The sequence below is a fragment of the Petromyzon marinus genome, chromosome 34 (genome assembly GCF_048934315.1).
Source record: "Petromyzon marinus isolate PM22_M1 ecotype Great Lakes invasive population chromosome 34, UKy_Petmar_22M1.pri1.0, whole genome shotgun sequence".
Taxonomy (NCBI): domain Eukaryota; kingdom Metazoa; phylum Chordata; class Hyperoartia; order Petromyzontiformes; family Petromyzontidae; genus Petromyzon; species Petromyzon marinus.
The window spans coordinates 1,493,495-1,516,524 of NC_133700.1; the positions used below are offsets into that span (position 1 = coordinate 1,493,495).

The 23,030-nt window shown below is 50.1% G+C and overlaps 1 protein-coding gene across 1 annotated transcript; it reads left to right on the forward strand.

The window, feature by feature from the left end:
• The first annotated feature begins 973 nt into the window (after nucleotides 1–973).
• Nucleotides 974–22,489, forward strand: LOC116948561 (pyruvate dehydrogenase (acetyl-transferring) kinase isozyme 2, mitochondrial-like). The gene is made up of 11 exons (XM_032965327.2): nucleotides 974–1,481; nucleotides 3,308–3,449; nucleotides 4,485–4,556; nucleotides 5,560–5,744; nucleotides 10,550–10,639; nucleotides 11,658–11,735; nucleotides 12,842–12,918; nucleotides 13,906–14,007; nucleotides 16,388–16,498; nucleotides 17,408–17,521; nucleotides 19,074–22,489. Exons 1-11 carry the CDS (start codon nucleotides 1,367–1,369, stop codon nucleotides 19,212–19,214), a joined length of 1,227 nt encoding a protein of 408 aa, XP_032821218.1. The 5' UTR covers nucleotides 974–1,366; the 3' UTR covers nucleotides 19,215–22,489.
• Nucleotides 22,490–23,030: the final 541 nt, after the last annotated feature.

The window sequence follows — 23,030 nt, forward strand, 5'->3', positions numbered from 1 at the left end:
TCTCCTAGCCACGGTGTGCGAGACGACACCAGGTTATTCCCTGGCAGTACTGGACTAAGAACCAGGTTCCAACCTGCTTAGAAACGACCGCATCCTGGAGTGGTTCGACACCAGAATGCAGCCCCCACCACCCTGGGCCAGGTTTGATGCCCTCAGCCCGGATGGGAATGAATCATCGCACGGCACAGACAGCCCCGGCGGGCATTCGGGTTGATGCGCTTTGCCCGTGGCCAGTTGCCATTGTCGAGAATTGAACTCATCAGCGAGTCATGCACTACAACAACCACCACAACATCCACCACAACAACCAATACAACTACAACCACCTCCACAACAACCACAAACTACAACAACCAATACAACTACAACAACCACGAACAACTACAACAACAACCACAACCACCACAACATCCACCACAACTACAACAACCAATACAACTACAACCACGAACCTCCACAACAAACACAAACAACTACAACAACCAATACAACTACAACCACAACAACAACCACGAACAACTACAACAACCACCACAACAACCACCTCCACAACAACCACAAACAACTACAACCAATAGAACAACTACAACATTCACAACAACCACACACAACTACAATAACCAATACAACCACAACAATCACCACGACAACCACCACAACTACAACAACCAATACAACTACAACAACCAATACAACCACAACAATCACCACGACAACCACTACAACAACCAATACAACAACTACAACAACCAACACAACCACGACAACCACTACAACAAACTACAACAACCAATACAACCACAACAATCACCACGACAACCACCACAACAACCAATACAACTACAACAACCAATACAACCACAACAATCACCACGACAACCACTACAACAAACAACTACAACAACCACAAACAACTACAACAATTACCACAGAGAAGCCCAATAAGCGCGCCCAGGTCGCGCGCTGATGACGTCTCCCGCCCCACGTGACCGCCCCCCGGCGGTGCCGCGTAGTGCGGGCCCGGGACCCCGAAGGATCGGCGACTCTCCCCGTCTCGTCTGCCCCTCGTGTCTCCCGCTGTCTCCCCGTGTCTCCCGCTGTCTCCCCGTGTCTCCCGCTGTCTCCCCGTGTCTCCCGCTGTCTCCCCGTGTCTCCCGCTGTCTCCCCGTGTCTCCCGCTGTCTCCGTCTCCTCCCGGTGTCTCCCCGTGTCTCCCGCTGTCTCCGTCTCCTCCCGGTGTCTCCCGCTGTCTCTGTCTCCCCGTGTCTCCCGCTGTCTCTGTCTCTCCGTGTCTCCCCGTGTCTCCCCGTGTCTCCGTCTCCTCCCGGTGTCTCCCGCTGTCTCTGTGTCCCCCTTCTCCGCGCGCCATGAGGTTGGTTCGCGCGCTGCTGCAGAGCGGCGCGGGCAACATCCCGCGCCACATCGAGCACTACTCTCGATTCTCGCCCTCACCACTCTCCATGAAGCAGTTCATGGACTTCGGTGAGAGCGGCCTCCCTCCCCGCTGTGCACCCCCGCACCGTGCCGCGCGCGTGCTGGACCCGTGCCGCGCGCGTGCTGGACCCGTGCCGCGCGCGTGCTGGCTGGACCCGTGCTGTGCCCGTGCTGGACCCGTACTGCGCGCGTGCTAGACCCGTGCTGCGCGCGTGCTGGACCCGTGCTGGGCGCGTGCTAGACCCGTGCTACGCGCGTGCTGGACCCGTGCTGGACCCGTGCTGTGCCCGTGCTGGACGCGTGCTGGACGTTGCTTGCTACCGCCAGATCGGCCTATCACTTCCCCACGCACTCGGACACCCTGCTACCCTTCGTTTTCCCTCTGCCCATCGCTCCCTGCTTGCTCCCTGCTGCTGCCTCGCCATGTGGAATGTATGTTGAACTTCTTTTGCACCGTACTTGACCAACCGTGCGAATCGGATGTGCGGGGGAAGGACAACAAACTAAACCTCAAAAAGCAGTTCTAAAGAAATGAGTCTAGATTATTTGAAAGTGCGTAGCTCCAGTGGCTTCCTAATATCGGAAGGAAGAACGTTCCAGACGGCCGCAGAAGCGCATCTGAAAGCGCTGTCAGTTCGCCAGCATCGGTTCAAGAAGCAAAGCCTGGCTGCTGACGAGACACTGGTTGTCAAATGCGGCCCACACAGTTTGCCTGTATGAAACCTAATCCATTGGCCAAACTAGACACGGATACCTGTACCACCTAAGGTAGCAGAGCGTTCAATCGCACCGATGTATTTGTCTGGATAATGACAGAGGATTCTTTCGATAACAAACTTTTTTAAAATGGTTATCACATAATTCACTGATTTTGTCCATTGTCAAGAAATTTGAACCCCCCGACAAGTGACGCCAACTTTGGTGGAGAGTTCTATGTATGCGCTGGGCCCATGTGACTGATTTCGCATGAACCACGAATAGCAGGGATCGTATTTGAATTCCCACGAGCTGTGACAGCACTGTTGAGCTGGCTTTACGTTAACACTTCGTTGCTGCGGTCATATCATTTATCATGCATGTTTATTTTAGATATGCCTGCGTGCGGGCTGTTTTGTTTACTTAAAACGTGCGCGCTTTGTGTGTGTGTGTTCGTGCTTATATATTGTTGTATGTGAGCTGGCCCAGTCGCCCGGAGGTTAGTGCCTAGCTGGCAAAGGCCACTGATTAAACCGACTTGTCGAGTCGATTGGGTTTATGGTTCCAGCCCGGTCACCAATGACTGCACCAAAAGACCTTCACGTTACATTTGGTTACGCAGTTAATTTGGCTGAATTCCAGCTCGGAAAATAAATATACATTTTGTATGATTATCAAGCAATGAATATTACTCTAGAGCAGGGTAGGTGGGGAGCGTGCTGTCCCCTAGTGTGAAAAGTATGTTACTTGAAGGGGTCTCAGAAGTCGTTCTGTAATATCTGCTTCCGCGGACCATTCTCCTATATGATGGTTTGCACAGCTCTGCGAGAGTGTCAATTTGGATTATTCCTCGCGGGACATCGCGCCGGCAACACAATTGGGGTCAAGCTGGGGGCAACAGGGAAAGAAAGCAATCGCATGTTTTGTGCGCGTGGTCATCATCACGCTCCATGGGCAGATAGCCCCCGTAGGTGTACACTGCACATTTCGTCATCTGTTTCCACTTTCATCGCTGTCTTGTGCCAGTATGCTCAAGTAGTGCCTCATCTTTCTGGCACCAATCTCTTGTGATGTCGTCGTCAAAGCCAGTCTCTGTTCAGGTCTTCCTCCTTGAATTGGTTCCAAACAACAACAACACTTTTTATATGCCTGTTGTTGTCCACCCCGCGTGTTGACAGGCTCGGAGAATGCGTGTGAGAAAACGTCTTTCACCTTCCTGCGCCACGAGCTCCCGGTGCGACTCTGCAACATCATGAAGGAGATTAATTTGCTCCCAGACAAACTCCTGCAGACTCCGTCCGTACGCCTCGTTCAGAGCTGGTGAGTGGCGTCTGCCCAGTGCCCGGGGCGGCACGGTCAGGCCAAGGTCTCTCCGTGTGAAACCTAAGATGATGGGCACTACGCTGGACGACCCTCCCTCGCAACACCCGAGAAACCCAACTGCGCCGAGATGCGAAAACCGACGCCAGGTTCATTATGCGTTCAGTCAGCCGATCGGGCGATCGTTTTTGTTGTTTTAATAGCTGGAAAATCGTGCGCCCGGCGTTAGGGGACGTGTAGATCGTGGAGTCGGACAGTGGGCACAGTGTTGTCTTGTGTTTCATCTGTGTGCGGTGCGAAGCGATGACAGGCGATGTGTGATATGTGTGTGTGTGTGTGTGCCAGCTGCTTGTGCGATAGGAAAAGATGGCTATTTTGAGCAGCAGGCGTTGCCGCTTATAGTACATCTCGAGGAAGCATTCGTATTGTCACTGATTCATTGACCTTACACGTATCGTTTATTTTATGTAAATATGATGGCTTTAAAAACACGCGTTCATATGGCTGTTGCAGTGGCAAAGGTGAATATGAAATGGAAAAAGTTACAATAGCATTTATTGATGAAACACAAACCCGCATCATTGTCACCCATGATCTGTGTAGTGCTGGATAAAAGCCTCCCAAAGTTTTCACTAAAACATTTTTTTTTTTAGAACTGCATTTTGTGAGTTTGTTGTCCTTCCCCCGCATGTCCGATTGGCACGTTTGGCTACATACGGTGTGAAAGAAGTTCAACATACATACATACAATCTCCATGCAACGATCTATCTACCTCCCGCAAGATTCTGCTTTTTAAAAAAATATAATGAAACTGACTTGGAAGAATCACGGAGCCATCAGCCTCTTATCGCACACGAATGAATGCTTCACGAAGAACACTGGAAGCGGAACGTTCTGTTGCGGCTTTAGGGATAAGGTCAGCCGTGCGTTCTTCCGCGTTAAAATGTTGAGCCTGAGCTTGAGGTCAGCTCACCCGTCGATGACCCTCCGTGTGCTCGATTTGCGTCCGATTGGAACTCTCCTTTATCTTGCAGGTACAACCAGAGCCTGCTGGACATGCTCGACTACGAACGCAAGGACCCTGAGGAAGACGCAACTCTCAACATGTGTGTGAGAACACTGGACCGTCTGGATCCACACTGTTTTCCCCGGGCCCCGTTAAGGTCCAAGGGCAGTTACCCTTCTGTTTTCCTGTCCTATAACTGCCCGCCTGTTTGTCCCGATGCAGTGTACTTCCCCACCCTTTCTGCACAGACCCTTGAGGTGAGGTTGCATTAAATATAAATGACAGTCTGTTCTTCCTATAACGCCACTCCTTGTTTTCATGACGCGAATTGGATATGTAACGCGTTGAATGTATGAGGGAACACATCTTTTTAGAACGCGGATGCGAATCGGATATGACGCGATCGAGTGAGCAGAACTACGTGGCAGTGCGAGTACGATGAAGCGGTTGCAACGGCTGCCCCGGCGTAGCATCGCACAGGGCATTGGGATGCTGCTGGATGCTTCTAGATGCTACCCACGCACCTCAGTCTTTGTTCAGCCCTGCGTACGCATCGTGCGTGTTATCGCGGACTGTGCTTTACCCTATATGATTTATTATTTATTATAACACGGTTTTTCCAGAACGCGGTGTTCTTTAGGAACACAACTACCGCCGCGTTATCTTAGAACACGACTGTATTGTTACAGCCAAAAGCGTCACGCTTAATATCACACCAAGTACCACAGGCGTCATTGAGATGGCTACGTTTAAGATGTGCCCTTGTTTAAACGCCCTTTGCTGCTTGGGCTAATAGGAGTAGGGTTGGCTTTCCCCGGGTGTGACTTTCCAGCAGATGTGTTCTAAGAGGTGCTAGTGTCTACAGTACAGTTCCAAGAGCACTGTAGTGTGTACCATTCATTATATCTGTAATGTATCCCATTTGGGATGCTTTTCGGTAAACTCTCAATGCGTGACGGCACGGAATGCGATCTGCAACGATCGTAATTCAGCCTTTTCTGATTGCTTCATCGTGCTCTTGGTTTGTTTATCCGAGTGCTGTGCAGCTGCACGTCTGGACATCATTACCACGTGTTGTTTCTCTCCCCCTGTGGCCGCACCAGTTTTGTGGAAACGCTGATCAAGATCCGGAACCGGCATAACGACGTGGTGCCCACAATGGCCCAGGGCGTGATTGAGTACAAGGACGCCTACGGCGTGGATCCCGTGTCCAGCTCCAACGTTCAGTACTTCCTCGACCGCTTCTACATGAGCCGTATCTCCATCCGCATGCTCATCAACCAGCACAGTGAGGGCTGTCTGAGAGCATGGCCACAGCCTTGTGTGTGTTGGCGCCACGGTGGCGAGATGTTTACTGCCTCGCCTGGTTTGCGGGAGGTCGTGGGTTCGATCCCGACCCTGACGCCTGTTGCTGCTGTATATTTGGAGTTTGCGTGTCTCTCATCATCATCACGGTGGCTGGGAGATGTTAACTACCTCGCCTGGTTTACAGGAGGTCGTGGGTTTGATCCTGACCCTGATGCCTGCTTTACATTTGGAGTTTGCATTTTCTCCTGGTGGTCGCGTGAATTTTTGCCCAGGTCCTCTGGTTTTCCTTCCACATTAAGAAACATGCGTTTTAGCGTATTTGGCCGCGATAAATTTCCACGTGATCTTTTCTATGGCTGATATAAGTGACGGCTCTCATTTGTGGCGAGATCGCTTCTTGTTTGGTAAAATTTAAAATAAAAATAGTGCGTGCGTGCGTGTGTGTAGCTAGAGCGGTGGAAAAGCTGATCGCGCACTGCACTACGAACCCGCTCGCGGTCAAAACCAGTGACGATTATCTGAACCGGTCCTGGGCCTCCCCTAGGTCGACTCGGCCTCAAACGAGTACCCGGTGCGGTGTGTCAACATCGCCACGAGGGAGACAGGTGGCCGAGTGTGGTGCTGGCAACCCACCTCTTTGTGTGCCGTGCTGGCCTTTATAGGTACTCGCTAACAGCACTTCCTCCCACAGTCTGTTCAGGCTATAAAGGCATCTTTGTAGCTGGAGCTGTTGTATGTATGTTGTTTGTATATCTACGGGACCGGAGAACACCAATAGGCGAACAGCACAAAGGGAATGCGAGTATCAAAGTATTAATAGCTCGGGTTGAGCAGTTATATCTGAGAGACCCTTTTTGCCATAACTGCTCAACCCGAGCAATTAATACTTTGGAATTTGTCTTTGTACTGTTCGCCTTCTGCGTTCTCTGGTCTGACACTGGTGAGACGTGTATCAGTTTCAAAGACAATGCGTACAGTATATTATCAGGGCACGTTTGAATGTTATGCCACAAGTACGTGTGGTTAATGCGGACTTGATGCCTTGCAATATGTATCTCTTTGGTGTTTTAACATCTTAACACCTGCTGTTTTATTTCCAGAAAGGGTAAAGCCTATCCTTATGTTGTATGTTGAACTTCTTTCGTACCGTACGTAGCCAGCTGCACTAATCGGAGGTCATGCCATCATGACGTTGGTCTCCGCCCCATCACTGTAAGAGTTTATGGATTGGCTGCTGCTGGCAGTACTACTATCGTTTAGAAAAATCACATTCTAACTATTGACTATACAAACTATTTTATATTTTACCAGCTAAAGCCCACTGACCTGTATAACTGTTTTTTAGAAGCGACCTGGCTAGAAATGATAGCTCAACGAAGTGACGTATCATTTGGATATTTATAGTAACCAAATAACTCTGAGATGCATGTTTCTAAATTTCGATTTAAAGCTTTCGTGACTGCAAGGATTCATCTTCTTTGGTTCTTTCGGTAAAGTCACGTAGAATGAGAATAAAATAATAAATTGTTATTTTATTTGATCAATTTATTATTTTATTCTAATTCTACGTGACTTTACCGAAAGAACCAAAGAAGATGTTTCTAAATGTCGAGGGAGAAACCGAAGGAACCCGGAAACAAATCCACGCAATCACAGGGAGAATATGCAAACTTCAAACGTACACACGTTAGGGTTGGGATCAAACCCACGACCTGCTGCACAGCAGGCGAGGAAGTTAACATATCACTCTTTGTTTTTTTCGGTGAAGTCACGTATGAATAAGAAATAATAAAATAACTTAATAGCGTACGACGTTTCGGTTGCAGCACAAGCGGCCATCATCAGGTACAGAAGAGCTAAATTTACGAGAGAGAGGAAACACACAACCCCAGATGTATGTACAGACACCCAAGTAGGGGGGGAATCAAGTCTGAAGTTAACATATCGCCACCTTGGCGCCCAGTTAATTCCTGGGACTTGGCCCGGCGGCAGCGCACTCGCTGCTTGTTGCAGAGAGACGTTCGCGGATGATATCCTGGAAGACGCCACCGATTCATACTGCGGGGCCTGTTAACCATAAACGATCTGCCGCCTGCTTCACAGTGGACTTTACAGATCCAATGATGCCACTCGGAGAAGAGTCGGCCATTGTGTACTGGCGTCGCGGTCCAGATTTGCCAAATTAGAAAAAATTACCCGCAAGCTACTAAGCTGGGAACCGCATGGCAGTCATCGCCTCCCCCTGTGGTATACTTAACAGGACCCTCCTGAAAAAGAGTCTTTAGACCCAAGTGATGTTTTCCAGGGTTAACTAATGTAGGTATACTTAACAGGACCCTCCTGAAAAAGAGTCTTTAGACCCAAGTGATGTTTTCCAGGGTTAACTAATGTAGGTATACTTAACAGGACCCTCCTGAAAAAGAGTCTTTAGACACAAGTGATGTTTTCCAGGGTTAACTAATGTAGGTATACTTAACAGGACCCTCCTGAAAAAGAGTCTTTAGACCCAAGTGATGTTTTCCAGGGTTAACTAATGTAGGTATACTTAACAGGACCCTCCTGAAAAAGAGTCTTTAGACCCAAGTGATGTTTTCCAGCGTTAACTAATGTAGGTATACTTAACAGGACCCTCCTGAAAAAGAGTCTTTAGACCCAAGTGATGTTTTCCAGGGTTAACTAATGTAGGTATACTTAACAGGACCCTCCTGAAAAAGAGTCTTTAGACCCAAGTGATGTTTTCCAGGGTTAACTAATGTAGGTATACTTAACAGGACCCTCCTGAAAAAGAGTCTTTAGACCCAAGTGATGTTTTCCAGGGTTAACTAATGTAGGTATACTTAACAGGACCCTCCTGAAAAAGAGTCTTTAGACCCAAGTGATGTTTTCCAGCGTTAACTAATGTAGGTATACTTAACAGGACCCTCCTGAAAAAGAGTCTTTAGACCCAAGTGATGTTTTCCAGGGTTAACTAATGTAGTAATCCCACATAATCAAGGTTTTTGGGTTAGATCGCGTAAGTGTAAATGTGTCGTAACCCTCCACCACCCGACACAGCCAATTAGTAAGGGACTTGTAACGTAAACAATGCGCCAGTTAGTTACTACTTCAGCCCACCGGTGTGTTGGAAAGTAAATCCACAACATTAACAATTTGAGTAGTACGACGTTTCGCTGGTAATTACATCCAGCATCATCGGGCGATTTGCCAGAATGGTGAAGCAATCTTTCTGCTTCTGGTCTTAAATCGAGCAAGATGACATCATCACTGTGAACCCATCAGTAATAATAATGAATACCCTGTATAGCCAGGTGAGAGGACCTTGGATACTAATGTCTCTTTTTCAAAGGTGACCTTGGTTAGAAGTCGCATGGAAAATGTAACAGCAGCACCACACAAGTACAGTGCTAAACAGTAACGGCATGCAGACAAAAGCTTTTAGTTTTCACAACACAGTGGTTCCGCAAAGAGCATTGGAAAATAAAATCTATATTAGTCCGGTAGGAGTTCGAAACACATTTCTGAAACAGTTACATTCTTATCTCCATATATATAAAAGGCAAAGTTGTGAATGTGTCTGTTAAAAATGTTTAGCGTACTTCCCGACATGCACCAAACTGCAAATTTGCCATGTGGGTACTTTCCAGACTGTACACCATGCAACAATTATTAAAATTCACTTTTTTTTGGGGGGGGGGGGGGGACTCAATAATGTATATATTTTTTGCACGGCAAGTGAGCTATGACGTCAAATCTGTCACGTGACCCTCCCATGTGGAAGCGTAACGCATTGTAGTGTAGCGGTTAGTGCGCCGCGCTACAAACCCGGCGACCCAAGTTCAATTCCCGCTCACGGCCACCACCAGTGACGATTATTTGAACCGGTCCTGGGCCTCCCCTAGGTCGACTCAGCCTAAAACGAGTAACTGTTGTGGTGTGAACATCGCCACTGGGGAGACAAAGGCGGCCGGGTGTGGTGAATCCAAGTCCCGGGCGAAGCCGGGTAGTACAGCTAGTTTTTCAATAAATGCTTCAAAAGGGCTTTAACGACGCGATGGCGTTCCTTCAGAACGTAAAACAAAAACAAAGACTCGACAAGCATCGCAATATTAACAAAAGTTTACTCAGTGGGTGAATGGTGGCTCATTTTGAAGTGGCAGTACGCGACTTGGTTTAAAGTCGCGACGTAACCTGGGGCACGCGTTCAGAATCGACGTTGACCCCCCCCCCCCCGGGGTCGGTCAATCGTCAACCCTCGGGTAGCTTTTTTGCTGGCCACCCTGTACTTGGGGAAAAACAAATTTGAGTTAGCCTGACTCTGCTTGCGAGACACCGAATGTCAAAACTGTTCCAGAGTTTGCTTGTGTTGAACCAATTACGTATGAAAATATTGACTGCCAGAAGGCCATAGGGTGGCTGACGGCTGGGAGGGAGGCTTGTTCGTTTTGTTACTCTCAACGTTGCCAGAAATTGACAAAACTGGTCAACAGCCAGTTGTGTTGGTGAGGTGTGAATACATTCGAAAGAGTGGTGCAATGAGCTGTAGTTGTGCAATGGGGAGTTCCGGGGACCACTTCCCATGACCTCTTCACACTACCAGCAGTAATTGGATCCCTGGCTGGGAACCATTGACCTGGGAGATGCATGTTGTGGACAAATACAGCCGAGGTGGCGATGATTAACCGTGCACTCGAAGCGGTGATGATTAACTCTGCACTCTAAGAGACGATGATGGTGATGATGGCGATGGGTTAAGAGGCTAAGCGGTGACTGTTAACTATTCTCCAGCACTGCTGTTTGGAGGAGGCGTGAACCCCGCTCACCCCAAGCACATCGGCAGCATCGACCCGAACTGCGACGTGGTTGGCGTCATCAAAGGTGAGCACTCAACAGCAGCCGCCAATGCCGCGGAGCGAGCGACGAATACGCACCGTCACCACTGCTAGCCGTTGGATCACAAAACATTCGTTTCCTTTCGCATTTATGGCTGCAGTTACTGATGATGTCAGGGCAGCGCATTCTGTTGTCAGCAGAGTGCATTTGAAATCTGTTCTCATTCCCAATCGGCTGCGATGGTTTAAAAGTACGAGCAGTGTTGTATGGCCTCGGCGCGCTCAGCCACAGTTGAGCGAGTCGGTGCGAGTGAGTCGGAGCGGGCGAGTCGGTGCGAGTGCGTGTGCGAGTCAGTGAATGAGTGTGTGAGTGTGTGTGGGAGTGTAGGTGCTTGCTAACAGCACTCGCCCCAGCGGTCTGTGCTGGTTATACGGGGGATCTATGTCTTTGTGTGAGTGTGTGTCAGGGGTAGTGCAGCCGCTCCGCTACGAACCCGGCTACCCGAGTTCGATTCCTGCTCATGACCACCAACACAAGTGACGATTATCTGAACCGGTCCTTCGCCTCCCCTAGGTCAACTCGGCCTCAAATGAGTACCTGGTGTGGTGTGTAAGCATCGCTACTGGGGAGACAAAGGCGGTCGGGCGTGGTTGCCACCCACCCCCTCGTGTGCCGTGCCAGCCTTCATAGGCGCTCACTAAAAGCACTTGTCCCAACAGTCTGTTCAGACTATACAGGGGATCTTTATCTTTGCTTTATGCGTGTGTGAGTGTGCCCACATTATGCAAACATTTGCTATCACTGCCCAGTGGGGTGTTTGTTGGAATGCCAAACTGTAACCTTTGGAAGACTTTGATGGAGAGTGACAAGGGGTAATGTGATGTCATTTGTAGATTGTATCCCCAGCAGGTTTTAAGGGTTGGCCATTTCGTGTAAATCGCACAAATACATTTATCAGCACCAAGTGCGATAGAAAAAATAAAATTGCGCGAACAAACTGAAGTTAATTCTCAACTGTTCTCAGATATTCTGTCACCGTATAAAATAATTTCACCTTCTGCAGATGCCTATGAGAATGCCAAGATGCTCTGTGACCAGTATTACTTGGCATCCCCCGAACTGGAAATCACCGAGTGCAATGGTATGTCCATCACCTCCTGGAATGTTTACACTATTTTTTAATTTTATTTTATCAAGTAAGACTACCACTGAACTATGTAACGCTTTTTTTTTTCAAAAGTGACCTGGCTATTACGAATGAGAGCTCAACGAAGTGGCTTATCGTGTGGAAATTTATAGCAGCGGCCAAATATTCTCAACGCTTGTTGTTGATTCTAAATGTGGAGGGAATAACTGGGGAGGACCCGGAGAGACATCCACGAAACCACGAGGAGAACATGCAGATTTAAAATATACAGGATGGTGTCAGAGTAGGGATCGAACCCACGGTGGTGAGATGTTAACTACCTCGTCCACCGTACATAGCCCACCGCACTTAGCCCACCGCACATATCAGAGGTGCAGTGGAAGGGCAACAAACTAAACATTAAAAGCAGTCCTCAAGTTTTCAATCGAGATTTAAATTGCATAGCTCCTAATATCGGAAGGAAGAGCTTTCCAGACGGCCGTAGAAGCGCATCTGAAAGTGCACGATGCGGTGACCGTCTTTGTTCGATGGCTTAGCCAAAAGCCGCTGCTCGTTGACGAGATCAGCAAGGTATTGTGGTTTACATTGTGGCAAGCGCCTTGCGTGTAATGAGCGCGGCCTGATAATAATGCATTCGTTCAGGAACCATAAGCCAATGCAGCTCGGTGAGCACTGGACGGACGCGTACTTTTGTGTGGCACCAACTTTTAAGCGCCTGGTTTCACGTATTTCACAATTCGCCAAGCTAACTGGAAACATACTTGGCTGGGATTGTTGTGCACTTGACACCATTGCGCAACAAACGCCACCGATAGCAAAACAACTGTAAATCGTGCGGGCCTGCCTCAAATCGGCGAACCGCGTGCATGTCCTTCATAATAAAGGTTTTTGGGTTAGATCGCGTTATTTATAAATGTGTCGTAACCCTCCACCACCCGACACGCGTGCATGTCCGTGCGTATGCACCGTACGTGGCCGACCGTGCGAATCGGAGGTGCTAATCCGTGTGCAACGCTGGAGCGTTACACGCTGGGTGGATAGCGCGCTGCGTGCAGTGTTGACGCGAGTGTGCGTGCGTGCCTGCGTGCGTGTGTTTCCAGCCCAGACGCCCAAACAGGCCATCCACGTGGTGAATGTGCCTTCCCACCTGTACCACATGCTGTTTGAACTTTTCAAGGTAAGGCTGATGCTGCTGCTGTGACTCTCTCTCTCTTAGAATGGCCAGATGATTTCTTTGAAACCGGAGTGACACTGGGTTGGCTGTGCCCGTGAACTGTCCTGGGCTCACGTTCGTCTCCTGTTGTCTACGCGTGCGCCATGTGTTGTGTATCTTGCACGTGTTGTGTATTATGCTCGTGTGTTGTGTATCGTGCTCATGTTGTGTGTTGGGATCATGTGTTATGTAATGTGCTCATGTGTTGTGTATCTTGCACGTGTTGTGTATTATGCTCGTGTGTTGTGTATCATGCTGGTGTGTTGTGTATCGTGCTCGTGTGTTGTGTATCGTGCTCATGTTGTGTACTGGGATCATGTGTTATGTAATGTGCTCATGTGTTGTGTATCTTGCACGTGTTGTGTATTATGCTCGTGTGTTGTGTATCGTGCTGTGTATCGTGCTCATCTTCTGTATGTATGTTGAACTTCTTTTGCACCGTACGTAGCCAACCTTGCTAAATGGGAGGTGCGGGGGAAAGACAACAACCTAAGCTGGCTGTGGTGCGTGTGCCGGATGCTGAGTACAAGCTATGGGTATGCGTTGTGGAGCGGTGGTGTAGCGGTGGGAGCGGTGGTGTAGCAGTTAGCGCGCTGCGCGACAAAGCCGGCGACCCGAGTTCAATTCCTGCTCACGACCAATAGTAGTGGCGAATATTCTAACCAGTCCTGGGCCTCCCCTAGATCGACTCAGCCTTAAATGAGTACCCGGTGCGATGTGTAAATGTCGTCACTCGGGAGACAAAGGCGGCCGGGCGTGATGCTGGCCACCAACTCCCTCGTGTGCCGTGCCGGCCTTCATAGGCGCTCGCTAACAGCACTTGCCCCTACAGTCTGTTAAAGCGATACGAGGGATCTTTGTCTTTTGTATAAGCCGTGTGTGTGCCCCGCATGCGCTGTGCGTGTGCTGCGTACATGTTAAGTGCCGTGCGTGCTCTGTGTGCCGTGGCAGAACGCGATGCGTGCCACGGTGGAGCACCACGCGGCCGACACGCTGGTGTACCCCCCCATCGAGGTGCTGGTGGCGCTGGGCAAGGAGGACCTCACCATACGGGTACTCCCCGCGACAACTCCTGCGATGTATCTTAAGTCTTGCCGCCGCCCCCCTCCCCCCCCCCCTCTCTATAGCAATGTGGAATTTCCACCGTTGGCTCGGAGCCACAAATTTGTAGATGAGCCCCACCTCGGGCTGCATTCTATTCATAGCCCGTTGGACGTGCGCAGTTATTATTATTATTACCTCCCCCGCAAGGCTGTCCGGGGACTGTCAAGGTGTTCTCACACATTCGCCTTGTTCGGCCGAGAGGTAATCCGAGGGCAACAGCGGATTTGACGAACCCCGAGCGGCCCCGTGGTGAATGTGCGAGGCAACGGGACGGCGTTGGGGTGGGCGGGGGGGGCTCTCGAGTGGCGACGGGCAACCCAGACGAGTCGGCGGGCCGACACGTGCGGCCCTCCTTCGTCTCAGCGGGCCGGCGTGTGACCCCCACGCGTCGCCCTAGACCCAGGGGTCGGCAACCTGCGTGCGGCTCTTGAAGGGCCGCGCTTCGTGCCGTTATTATTCACGAAAGGACCGCGGTCACTCCGTTCGCATCGCGTTGCGGAAATCTTGAAGTATTGAGTTGTTGTTTTTTTGGGACCGAATTTGACAAAAAACGGCTCCTCTTGTTGCTGTTGTTTTGGTTGCTGACCCCCTGCCTCCAGGCCACCGCGAGTGGCTCCACGGGACGCATGCCACCCGCGGGCTGCCGGTTGCCCACCGCTGCTCTAGAACACCCCTTCTAGAGGGTGTTTTTGGTTTGCTCCTCCACGTTTAACCAGACGTTTTTGATGAGGTGTACCCAAACTCTACATCCGCCCCCCCCCCCCCCCCACCGATAAGCGACCTGCCAATCGATGGTTATAGACTCGTTTAGTCTGCTGAGTGGCACGAGCATCGTGGGTTGTGGGGTTGTCACCGCCGCATCGGAAGATGGAATCGAACTGCCGACCTCTGGATTACAAGTCCGGTGGTGCTGACAGTTGCACCGCGGCGGCACCGATACAGTAAATACTCCGATTGATTCGCGGCACGAATGCTCGCAATGTAGGCAGGACCTGGTTGGTGTTTAAAGTTACAGCCCCTCCCCTCCGGCGTATTGCAGTTGTGGGGTGTGGAATGACCTCCATTGCCCTGGGTTGACAGGCCCACGCAGGACGCCTGATGGCACCCCGCCCGCGTTTGCCGTGAATAAATAAATTAGAATACACTGCCGGATGTTGCGGCTATACCTGCAGTGTGCAGTGTGACTCACCGAGTCTCGGAGACTCTCCTTCTGGTGGGTCCAGCTAAGTTTTCGCGAAGGTTGCTAAGGGTTTCCAAATGAAGTAATTTGCAAGTAGTTTTTTTTTACTCGACAAATTTAGATCACGCCATTCTCCCTCCCTCCCTCCTTGGAATTACACCACGGGACCTGTAACGTGCCCTGTGAAGCACACTGCGAGTATTTTATGCTTAATGCACCCGTAGCATTAACCACGGCAGCCTGGCGGATTCGAACGGTGAACCTCTGCAACAGGGGGCGAATGCGCTGCCTTTGTACGTACATATATGTACGTTGAACTTCTTCCACATCGTACGTAGCCAACCGTGCTGATCGGAGGTGTGGCCTCGTAACAGGCTCCGAACTAAGGATAGATGACCTTTACCTGTGACCAGGTAAGGACTAATTCAGACCAAGTTTCAGGTGTACTTTATATATTCTTAGCTCTTTCGGTAAAGTCCCTTCAACGTGACTTTACCGAAAGAGCTAAGAATATGAATTACTGCAGTCACGAAAGCTTTAAATCAAAGGTGTACTTTGTTTAACCGGGTGGTGAGAGCTCGAGGGAGCAGTATCCTCTCATTCGCAAGAGTGACCTGGGGCGTTGGACTGCCAGTCGGTGGCGGTGATTGCTGTGTACAATGTACAATCAAGAAAGGCACAATCCTACGACCACCAGTCTCTCGCTGTTTACTACAAATCGCACACGTGTGTTTCTTTCGCCAACTACATCTGTATGGAATTTACATCTTTTAATGCAAAAAAAAAATGGGCAGACACAATTTCTACTTCCTGTATCTGTCCCTCCACGTCCAAAATAATGGCGTTTGTTTACACATCTCATTAGCCACAGGGCCTTATGATTTATTTTTCATCAGCGTTGGTTCAACACGAGCCCAACTCTGCACTGGTTTCGACATTCAGTGTCTCCTCGGCTTGTACCGAACGCTGGCGAGCGGCCCAGCGCGTACACAGCAATGCGGCCGCCCCCGTCAGCCGTGAGTCCTCGTCTGCCACGAAGCTACACAGCGCGTGACGATGCCACGCGACGAGCGGAGATGTTTGGACGGTGACACCGCCCCGAGTGACCTGGCTTCGTCACCGTGGCCGCGTTGCCGTGTGCCCTGACAGATGAGCGACAAGGGAGGCGGGGTGCCTCTCCGAAAAATCGACCGGCTGTTCAACTACATGTACTCCACCGCGCCCCGACCACGCATGGACACCTCCCGTGCTGCCCCCCTGGTACGGAAGCCGAGCGGCGGGCGCCATAGCCCGGTCACGTGATCTGGCGGTTGCCGCATGCGTTTGGCAGTGGTGGACACACGCAAATCGACGGAGCGCGACTTGGTGCGTTCATCAAGAGCGCTGCACAAAACGGAATATCATAAAGTGTCATCGGCCATGTTTCGGGGCAGTGGCCCTTCTTCATCGCGTTTGCATCACGTGCTTTCGGATGCGCTTATGTGGCCGTCTGGAAAGCTCTTCCGATATTAGGAAGCCTCTGGAGCTATGCACTTTAACCTTGAGATTGAAAACTCGTTTATTTAAAACAGCTTTTTGTCTTGAGTTCCCCCGTACCTCCGATGATCACGGTTGGCTACGTACAGTGCGAAATAAGTAAAACATACATACAGACGTACATACGAAAAGGCCATTAAGATGGAGTGAACAACAGTTGGAGATTACAAAATAGACCTTGTCCTCCATCGGGCTCTGATGATAAAAACAAATATTTTAAGGATGTTTCCCGATGACCAGTACTTCATTGGTATGTGCATAGTTATTCATGAGTGGATACTAGGTAACAGACAAACTCGTAACACATCAAACATTTATATTATGCACATTTCATTTGCATTCAAAGTAAAATAACCAGCATTTGCCGACTCATTGCATCCTGGGTAACCAGTCTCCATTCAGTCTGTTTCTGTACAGAGACCCCTTGTCTCCAGCCACACGGATCTAGCATGGCCAATTACAAAGCACGGACAAACTTGCACACACATTCCAGGCTAATTCAGGCCCCCCTACAGTGATTGTGACCCGTGGCAGCTCCCGCCGTGCTGCAGCGGGGCTGAGAGATATTCACGGAACGCAGATCCCCAGCGTGCTGCAGGGCAGCGGCCTTTTTTTTGCGCGTGTGGCATTCAGGCTGGCTTTGGATACGGGCTGCCCCTCTCCCGGCTCTACGCTCGCTACTTCCAGGGGGACATTCACCTGTACTCCATGGAGGGGCACGGCACCTCCGCCCTTGTCTACCTGAAGGTGAGCTGGCTGCTCTGAGATCGGTGGGGGAGCTGCGATGGACTAGGAGGCCGCCGTTACCGGGACGACGTGACGTCGTCGTGTGGAAGCTTGGCAGTATATTACGGCAGGGCGTTGAGTTTTTTTGCGATCCGGCCAAGGGCACGGGGTTGCCGCGACGGTGAGATGTTAACAACCTCGCCTGGTGTACAGGAGGTCGTGCGTTCGACCCTGACACCTGTTTTATATTTGCGGTTTGAGTGTCTCTCTCCCCGTGGTCGCGTGGAGTTTTCTCCGGATCCTCCGGTTTTTCCCTCCACATTTAGAAACATGGGTTGGAAATTGGCTGCTATAAATCTCCACATGATAAGCTGCCACTTAATTGGACTATCATTTGTGGCCAGGTCGCTTCTGAAAAAGAGTGTGGTGGCGTGTGGCCCGTCGCCTAAAAATCAACGGAAGGAATCGCTGTTAATGAGAAAAGAAAATAATCATGAGCATAATTAAATATTCTCCACAACAACACAAATGATTACTTTGAGTTGTGTATTGTGTAGTTTTGTGTTGAACTAGCATCCATGTCTAACAAGGTCCATGCCTTTTAACACCAACATTGGTTACATTTTAATGTGCAATTAAATTTAGGGACTGTGAGTCGTCTTGATGTGGTCTGGGACTGTTGTTGTTGCTGCTTTTGCTGCCTTGCCCGAACTTACATTTGGTGTTGACGGATCAGCAGGAATGTACGTGCTGATGAAATGTGTCCTTCTGTACGTTATTTATTTACCTTTAGTGACTTGCTCTCCTTTTTCTCTTACTTTGCACTCCTGTCGTCTCTTCGTTACTTTTTGTTGTTGTAACTTGCCGACCCGGACATCCGCGGGGAAAAAAACAGCTTCATAGCTCATCGGATTTACCCTCCTCCGGTCTGAATAAAGATGCTGATCGTGTTGAAGCGGTGCCGCCGAAAAAAGATGCGCTCCCACCGAGGCCGCAGTGCCGCCGTGCGACGGAAAGAATTGTCCCGACCCACTTGCTTCTCTGGACGTGAACTCCTGGACATCTGCGGAGAAAGAGCTTCACGGCTCGTCGGATTCCCCCAGTATAAATAATCTTGCCGATTGTGTAACGCGCGTGCGGTGCTGCGCTGCCGGTCGCGATCCGTAACCCGGCGGGCGCCTCGTCCCATGTATGCGGTGAAGCGGAGGGCGGCCGGCCTGTGTGCGTGTGTGTGTGCGTGCGTGTGTGTGCGTGCGTGTGGTAGTGTAGCGGTTAGCGCGCTGCGCTATGAACCTGGCGACCCGGGTTCGATTCCCGCTCACGGCCAACACCAGTGACGATTATCTGAACCGGTCCCGGGCCTCCCCTAGGTCGACTCAGCCTCAAATGAGTACCTGGTGCGGTGTGCAAACATCGCCACTAGGGAGACAAAGGCGGTCGGGCGTGGTACTGGCCACCCACCCCCTCGTGTACCGTTCCGGCCTTCATAGGTGCTCGCTAACAGCACTTGCCCCTACAGTCTGTTAAGGCTATATGGGGGATCTTTGTTATCTTTGTTTGTGTGCGTGCGCAGGCGCTGTCGAGCGAGTCGGTGGAGCGGCTGCCCGTCTACAACAAGTCGGCGTGGCGCCACTACCACGAGGCGCACGAAGCCGACGACTGGTGCGTGCCGAGCAGCGAGCCGCGCAACATGGCCACCTACAAGCCGCGCTAGGGGCCGGCGGGCGCCCCGTCGCCCGGCACCGCTCGCCCGAGCCGTGGGCCCCGTCGGCGTGCGGTCATCTCCAGACACTCGCCCACACCCAGCGACGTGGCACCCCCCCCCACTCCCAACAATCGCCCGCATGGGCGCGGTGCACGCTGTGGTTGCCAGGGCGTGCGGTGGTTGCCAGGGCGTGCGGTGGTTGCCAGAGCACGTGGTGGTTGCCAGGGCGCGCGGTGGTTGCCAGGGCGCGCGGTGGTTGCCAGGGCGCGCGGTGGTTGCCAGGGCGCGCGGTGGTTGCCAGGGCGTGCGGTGGTTGCCAGGGCGTGCGGTGGTTGCCAGGGCGTGTGGTGGTTGCCAGGGTGTGCGGTGGTTGCCAGGGCGCGCGGTGGTTGCCAGGGCGTGCGGTGGTTGCCAGGGCGTGCGGTGGTTGCCAGGGCGCGCGGTGGTTGCCAGGGTGTGCGGTGGTTGCCAGGGAGTGCGGTGGTTGCCAGGGTGTGCGGTGGTTGCCAGGGCGTGTGATCCTGCGGGTCTGTTGGTGCGCTGATTTCGCTCCCAAAGGTCACGGGGTAGTAATATATTTTGGTGTGAGTCTGTGTGAATATAGAACTGTGAATAGTACAGAACTCTATAGAGTATAGTATCAAAACGTACAAGGACAAGATCCCAGCATTTCCTTTTCAACGTGAAATGATCACGTACGTCCACGCACTCATTTCATTAATTTCAAAGGGGGGGGTCCCGGTTTCTCACTCGTGCACGCCCTTTCGTATGCAAGCGGCAGTCACGGGGGGGGGTTTAGGGTCCCCTCCGCTCGCCGCGTCCGTCCTGCAGATGCGGTAAGAGGTGGAGAGGGGAGAGGACCTGCGGTCATTTCTTCAGGAGCGTCCGGATCGCCACGTGAGTTCCATTCTTCGCGAAATTTTTGCTCGACGATTTAAAAAAAAAAATGCGGGCAATGCGCGGACCCCGTCACGTCGCGTCGTCGTTGCGACACACGTAATACACACAGTCAGCATAAACTCAACAGACCCTTGACAATGTTTTATTACGCAGAATCCGTTTAGCTCTCGAATCTGCAGAATCTGTTTATATCTCGAATCTGCAGAATTTGTTTGGCTCCCGAATCTGCAGAATCTGTTTCTCTAGAATCTGGAGAATCAGTTTCTCTAGAATCTGCAGAATCTGTTTCTCTAGAATCTGGAGAATTTGTTTCTCTAGAATCTACATAATCAGTTTCTCTAGAATCTGGAGAATCAGTTTCTCTAGAATCTGGAGAATCAGTTTCTCTAGAATCTGGAGAATCAGTTTCTCTAGAATCTACAGAATCAGTTTCTCTAGAATCTGGAGAATCTGTTTCTCTAGAATCTACAGAATCAGTTTCTCTAGAATCTACAGAATCAGTTTCTCTAGAATCTGGAGAATCTGTTTCTCTAGAATCTACAGAATCAGTTTCTCTAGAATCTGGAGAATCTGTTTCTCTAGAATCTGCAGAATCAGTTTCTCTAGAATCTGTAGAATCAGTTTCTCTAAAATCTACAGAATCTGTTTCTCTAGAATCTGGAGAATCAGTTTCTCTAGAATCTACAAAATCAGTTTCTCTAGAATCTGGAGAATCAGTTTCTCTAGAATCTGGAGAATCAGTTTCTCTAGAATCTACAGAATCAGTTTCTCTAGAATCTGGAGAATCAGTTTCTCTAGAATCTACAGAATCAGTTTCTCTAGAATCTGAAGGATCAGTTTCTCTAGAATCTGGAGAATCTGTTTCTCTAGAATCTACAGAATCAGTTTCTCTAGAATCTGGAGAATCAGTTTCTCTAGAATCTACAGAATCTGTTTCTCTAGAATCTGGAGAATCAGTTTCTCTAGAATCTACAAAATCAGTTTCTCTAGAATCTGGAGAATCAGTTTCTCTAAAATCTGGAGAATCAGTTTCTCTAGAATCTACAGAATCAGTTTCTCTAGAATCTGGAGAATCAGTTTCTCTAGAATCTACAGAATCAGTTTCTCTAGAATCTGAAGGATCAGTTTCTCTAGAATCTGGTAGCCGTCGGCGCAGTCGAAATTCAGACGTGTTGTGCTTCGTCTTACAAAGGTCGAGTTTGAGGCAGAACTTGGGGGGGGGGCGGATTTTAGATACCGAAAGATGGCGACCTCTGGACGGTCACGGTTCACTGTCCGATACACTGCATCAAACCGAACATATAGTTTTATTTCATTACAATGTAACCAATTTATTTTAAGAATATGAAAAATATACACACACACACGTAAGATTTAGGTTTTCATCCAACCATTTCAAATATTGTGAAGATTAAAGTTTTTAATTATTACTGATAAGCTGTCACGTGATGTATTCTCAACTCTGTAGCGTTGCAGTTGAAACCACGGCTGACTTCGTTGCTCTTGCCACTTTGTACATCTCGATGGCATCAGGTTAGTAGAGCCTTGTGGTTGGGTCATAAGCATTTTAATCTGTCGAAAACAACGCCCAGTACTGTGTTGCTCCTAATGGGACCTCTCTTGCCAGTCGGTCTAACACTGAGACTAAGCTCTTAAGAAAGCTGTCTCTGGTGTGGACCAATCAGTTTGCATATACAGTGGTACCCCGGTATACGTCGCTAATTCGTTCCAGAAGGTCGGAGGACTTACACCGACAATGACGAATACCAAACGAATTTTTCCCATAAGAAATCAAGGGAACGGAAATAATCCGTTCCGGAGTATAAGAAATGATATTTTATATGGCATATTATACATTAATGGGGTTGTATAAGATAATGTAGACACCGCTTATTATTACTAAAATGCGTAACTTACATTAGAATAAACGCACGTGAAAATTTCACGGAGTTCTAGCAAGGGTTGTGCACTGAACGAGATGTACAGGCAGACCGAGGAGCGGCGCTTCGTCTCAGTCGTGAACGGGGTCTGCGCGTTGACGCGGTGACTCATCCCCGACCCATACAAGTTCGAGCAAGCGAGGCGTCGTATCCCAAGACATTTTTTTATCTCGTCAAAAACACGACGTGTACCAAATTCGACGTATTCCAAAGCGGCCGTATACCGAGGTGGGACTGTACTACCCGGACCATGTTTTGTTTTGCTTGCATGTTCACCACAAGTATCTGTGTTTGGTGTTTTCACATCGTAACGCCACCTGTTGCATTGCCAGAAAGGGTCACACCTGTTCTCATGTGTTGATCTCATTTTAATCCGAGTCTCGAATTATTGCGCCGGTTACTTTGTTTTTGTTTGTCGTCGCAATGAAATCATTTCCAGCCTCCCTTCTCGTGTTCTGAGTCTTGGTGTTTCGGTGAAGGGCCCCGTCCTTGTGGCGAGCCCACTTGCCCAGTGTTTTGTGACCCCCCCCGCTCCCTGCCTTGCCTTTCGGACTCGTGGCGTTTGATATGAGCAGCCCCAACCGCGGCATCGAGAGACGTTTACCGCGAGAAATGGTGAAGAGAACGAATCGCTGTCCGTGGGAAGGGCCGTGATCGTTCGGGCAGCGCTGGGTGGACAAAGTTTATTGCAGCTGCCTGTCATGGCACGGGCAGTCGAGTTTGGATTTTAGTGTTGGGCTCCTGTGGTTTTAAACGCGAACAGTCATTTAGCTCCCCCCCCCCCCTCTACTCCCGCGTCTTTGGCATCATGTTTGGGCAAATTTGTGTCGTCGATTGATATTCAAACAGAATCCCGACTGCCCTGCAGGGTGCTTTGTGTCTACACCAGCGAGGTACAGAGAATACCCCAGTAGGACCCTGTGGGAGCTCGTGTTTGGATGGAGCGGTTGTGATGACGACGATGACGGGTGACATGTCCCAGCTA